The sequence below is a fragment of the Streptopelia decaocto genome (genome assembly GCF_964273445.1).
Source record: "Streptopelia decaocto genome assembly, chromosome: 3".
NCBI lineage: Eukaryota > Metazoa > Chordata > Aves > Columbiformes > Columbidae > Streptopelia > Streptopelia decaocto.
The window spans coordinates 17,187,306-17,192,465 of record NC_138656.1 but is presented as its reverse complement, the minus strand read 5'-3'; the positions used below and the strand labels follow the sequence as shown (position 1 = coordinate 17,192,465).

Here is a 5,160-nt window from a genome sequence, read left to right as displayed (position 1 = left end):
ACAGCAGATAGAACTGAAACATATGGAGCTAAGAAACCAGTAAAAGATGCTTTGCAGAACACTGTTATCTTTTAGGTTGTCTTCTTCCTCCACCAGGAATCTTCCTACAAAAAGCATTTCATCCTTCACCACCACCCTCAACTACCTGAGGTCTCTCTCAACAAACACCACAGGACAGGTATTTGGTAAAGGAGATGTATATTTATTCACTTTACAAAGAGGGTGGTATTTAGTTGCAACAGCTCCATTTATAGACAAATATATTATTGTACATTATAGTGGTGAATGGCTCAAACCTTTACCTTGTTTTGCTCTTAAAAATGTGTTTGCACCACTTCAGCTTCCATTAGCTGAGCAAAGAGCTGTCCTTGTTCTGCCACTGAGAGATTAAAAATCTGTAATAAAGGTATAGCTGTGCGCTACGTATTCACAAGCGTTCACCTTCTCATTTTCCTGTGTTACTTTCCCCCACCCAGTTGAACACAGTCTATTCTCTGGGTTAGCACGGAAATTATATACAGCCTCCATTAAAAGAAAATTAGGAGCCAGTGATAGTTCTAATGTCCTTTTGAAGCACAAGAAAAGTCACAGATTCGTACATATAAAAGTCATGAGTTCAAATTTTTAAAAAAAGAAGAAGCCATTTTTAAGTCAGGTTGGCATTTAGATAGTGCCAAGGCGTAACTAAACGAATGGAGGATGGGGGGAAATAAAAGAATTCCAGTAGAGAATTTACATCTTACAAAAATATCTTTTTTTTTCCTTTTCATTTTTTTTTAAAAATGCAGCAGGATGCCCACTTGCTATTGCTAACTGAAGCATGGAAAGAAGGTACAGACCAGTTGACTTTGATCTTTGAATATTTGGAACAAATTCAATGTAAAGCTGAACCAAGTTTACCACACAAACAGCGGTGGCAGATTTATTTCACTTGAGATACAAATGCATGTCCACATGACAAGCATAATCTGACCATGAGGTGGAAGAAATGTTTCTATAAGTAAGCGCAGGGAAACAGGGCGAGAGAAGGCTGCCATGGTTAAACATTCTGGATTCGGAAATGCACAGTGCCCCACACGTGCCTCTGCACACAGGCTGTGCACGAGTCTGCACTCCCTATATGCAAATATGGCACCTTTCTGCAAGATGATCCAGAATTAGAGAGGTTGGTGGCCCACTTGTTTAAACAGTTAAAATTATTCTTTTGTGCTGTTATTCTTCTTCACTTTCATTTTCTGGTTCCAAATCAGAATCACCGTTGATTTCCTTTTCAACAGTCATGTCCATGTCCTGTTCATCAGATTGCTCCTCTTTTTCTTCATCTCCATCCCAGTTTTCCTGAGGAAAAAATAAACAGGAAAGTTTGAACCTTTGACAATCACATAATTTCTATTACATGCAAATGGGAGAAGATCTGATCCAACTCCACTTACATCAGAGTCTCTATCTGCAATCATCTCATCATCTGAGCCTTCCTCCTCTGAGGATTCTGCAAAGAGAAAACAATTCCTCAGTCAGAAAAACAAACTTTAAAATGTCATTGTGCAAACAAAGCCCAACTCCACATGCTGCTGAATCTCCAAACCATGTTCTTTTAATTCCAAAACTAATTCTACCTGATGATTAGGTTGATAGGTTGATCAACATTAAATAGGAACAAGTCACTTCCATTACGATTATGCAGTACGAAGTTGCAGTAGAAATAAAGGTCAAATGGTAAGTGTACCTCCACACACACTGACATCCACTACCCTGGCATCCTGCTGATCCAAATATGAAAGTGTCTTGACTGTATCTACCTTAGCTGAAGGGCAGCTAACACTAGAAATTTGGGGTTGCCAGTTAAGCAGTATACTGAACTTCCCATTAACTGATTCCTTAAATTGTGAAGCAGGGATGGGAGGGAGGGAAGGAAAGAGAAGGAGGGGAAGGAAGGAAGGAAGGAACAACCAACTACAAGATGCCTGCATCTTTAACCACTGATTTTCCCGCTATGGACTTGCCACAAAAGCTCTCTACTTGCAGACCGTACACTAACAGATAAGCACATGAACATGATGAACGGCCATCAATTACCAGCCCTCACGTGAATTCAGGAGCGAAGCTACACATGGCATACAACACTTACCATCCTCATACACCAACTTTGCAGTCTGATTAACGTCAGCTACATCCTGAGCTTTTTCTGATGCTGCAACCTGAATGGAATTTGCAGATTAGCCTTAGATGCAATCATATGTTCCAGCCTTTAAGGTCAACAAAACTCATAACAATTTAAATGGAAGTCTGCATCGAGTTTAACACAGATTAATTCATTTGTAGTGTTTGTTTAACAGCCAAACAAGTATGAAGGACAAAGTGAAATTTTAGAGGTATCTGCTCTGAAGCGGCCCAGTACCTCCTACTTATTCCCCTTTAAAACTCTCATGGATTAGCGGATGCATTCGGCAGGAAAAAGATACTAAACACTTTCGGTGGGCAGAGACTGACTAGACAGTCAATTAAGCGGACTGCTTTGAGCATTACCAGCATAGCTGTACAGCGGCTCTGTTAAGTTCCCGATGACAGGTCCCATCAGGTGTAATCACAACAGGAGGTTAAGTCTGCAAACAATACTTCTACACGTCCCATGTTATTCAGTTGGGACTCACCTGGGTGACAAGAATGTAGAGTCTTCCGTGAAGACGGGAAAGCTTTTGCAAAGTTTTTACTCTGCTCTCCATTAACTGGTATAGCATTCCCAGCTGAGGAATAAGGTCTGGCAACTTGGGAGAAGAGAAGGACAAAGAAAAATGAAACTGCTAATCAACACATCAGAAATGTCTTCTTTTTAAATTTTAAACTACTTTTGTACATTTGGGGCAAGCAATCCTTGCTCACATTATTGCAGACAGAAGGGAGAGCTGCAGGCTCACAGAAACCACTTGCAGCCTGATCAGTTAACATTTAGCCATGTTTAGAAACGCAACTACTTTCAAAACATGGCAATTCTTAGACTACTTTTCCTTTCCACAGCCACTGCTGTAAAGCAGGTACTGAAGCACTATTGGGAAAGCTGTGCAAATGGGAACCAAATATACACCAGTGTACAAATGCAGCCTCAGCAAAGTGTGCAAGTTGTGATGCGCAGCAATCCTATAAAAAATGGGAGAAAGGATCAACAGTGACAAAATGCCTTCTTCTTAACCAAGCATGTGTGCTTTATCCATCACTTGTCAAGCAAGGCTGGACAGAAGCTACAACATTACTTACTACCCTGCCAACTTGGCACACTTCTACCCTATAAATCTAGTCATGCCCAAGACGGCCTTGAGATGAACATTACAACAACAAGGCAAATTTAGATCTACAAGATTTAGCAACACAGGCTAGATTACTCTTTGACAGTAATTTTGTTCCCTAACTCTCACAGGTATGATATAAGTTATCTTGGTTTGACTTCAGGATAACTATAATTATGTCACGAATGACTAAGACAAACAATTTAAACCAATGTGCAGCAATTTGGCAAAAGTGGCAGAAGTATAGCCTTCTGTACATTGATTTGGGCAATGCCATATGAGGAGAGCAGAAGACAGATTCCTGAAGGAAGAACACACATATATTTAAATATTTAAATCTAGTTTTAGTTACACGCATTAGCATTAATGCAAAATACTTACTGTGGAAAGGTAGGATGCATGTTGTCCTTGACCCCTCTCGCCAGGTTTAATTCTAAGAAGGCCTTAGCTTTCCTAGTTGCCTCCCTACACCCTCTGACAACAGCCTTATATTCTCCCCAAGTGGCCAGCCCCTCCTTCACCATCTGTAAACTCTTCTCTTCCACCTGAGCTTACCCAGCAGTTCCCTGTTTAACCACACAGGTCTCCTGGTTCCCTTCCTTGACTTCCTACGTGTCGGGATGCTCTGATCTTGTGCCCGGTAGAAAGAGTCCCTGAACACTAACCAACTATCTTGGGCCCCCTTACCTTCAAGCAGCCTTGCCCATGGGATTTCCCCTAGCAATTGCCTGAAAAGGCCAAAGTTTGCCCTGCTGAATTCCAGGGCTGCGATTCTGCTTGCTATTCTGTTCCTGCTGCACAGGATCCTGAACTCCATGGTCGCTGCAACCAAGGTGGCCCTCAACCTTTACTGCTTCAACCAGACCCTCTTTGTTCGTGAGGATGAGGTCCACTTCTCCTAGTCGGCTCCTCCACCATTTGCATCAGAAAGTTATCGTCAAGGCACTGGAGGAACCTCCTAGACTGTGGCTGCCTGGCTGAGTAGTCCTTCCAGCAAACATCAGGGAAGTTAAAATCCCCCATGACAACCAGGGCCTGTGACTGTGAGGCTGCTCTCAGCTGTCTGTAGAAGGCCTCATCAACTTCCTCACCCTGATCTGGTGGCCTGTAATAGACACCCACAATAGTATCACCCTTGGCAGCCTGCCCCTTAATTTTCACCCATAGACTCTCGACTCGCCCCTCATCCGTGCCTGAACAATACTCAATACATTGTATTTGCTCTCTCACGTAAAGAGCAACTCCACCACCACGCCTGGCTGGCCTGTCTTTTCTGAGAAGGACATAGCCACCCATGACCGCATTTCAGTCATGTGAGCTGTCCCGCCATGTCTCTGTAATTGCCACCAGGTCATAATCTCTGCCCGAACACAGGATTCTAACTCCTCCTGCTTATTCCCCATGCTGCACACATTGGTGTACGGGCATTTCAGAGAGCGAGGTGAGCACACTGATTCCACCTCACGGGTATGGGAGGCCTCCCAGCCTTCATGAACTCTAGAGTGATGCCCTACTGATGCAAGCCCAGCTACAGTCCCATCCCCCTTCAACTCTAGTTTAAAGCTCTCCAAATGAGCCCTGCGAACTCCTGCCCCAGGATCCTTTTGCCCCTGCGAGATAAACCTTTCCCATGTATCACTGTTTGGACTGGTGTCTTGTAAAACCAGCCGTTATCAAAGAACCCAAAGCTCTGCCTGTAGCACCAGTCCTGTAGCCAATTGTTTACAAACTGAATTTTTCTATTCCATCCCATATCATCAGCCAAAACTGGAAGGAGGGAAGAGATAATCACTTGAGCCCCAGACTCTTTTACCATCCGTCCCAAGGCCTTGAAATCTTTTTTCATTCCCCTCAGACTGCGGGATGCAGCTTCCTCCCC

At 43.2% G+C, this 5,160-nt stretch overlaps 1 protein-coding gene across 1 annotated transcript; it reads right to left on the bottom strand.

Moving 5' to 3' along the window:
* Window positions 1-891: 891 nt before the first annotated feature.
* Window positions 892-3,680, bottom strand: LOC309437827 (WD repeat-containing protein 43-like). The gene is made up of 5 exons (XM_082048575.1): window positions 3,663-3,680; window positions 2,652-2,765; window positions 2,129-2,198; window positions 1,434-1,489; window positions 892-1,338 (listed from the first exon to the last, which is right to left on the bottom strand). Exons 2-5 carry the CDS (start codon window positions 2,736-2,738, stop codon window positions 1,213-1,215), a joined length of 339 nt encoding a protein of 112 aa, XP_081904701.1. The 5' UTR covers window positions 2,739-2,765; window positions 3,663-3,680; the 3' UTR covers window positions 892-1,212.
* Between the last annotated feature and the right edge of the window lie 1,480 nt (window positions 3,681-5,160).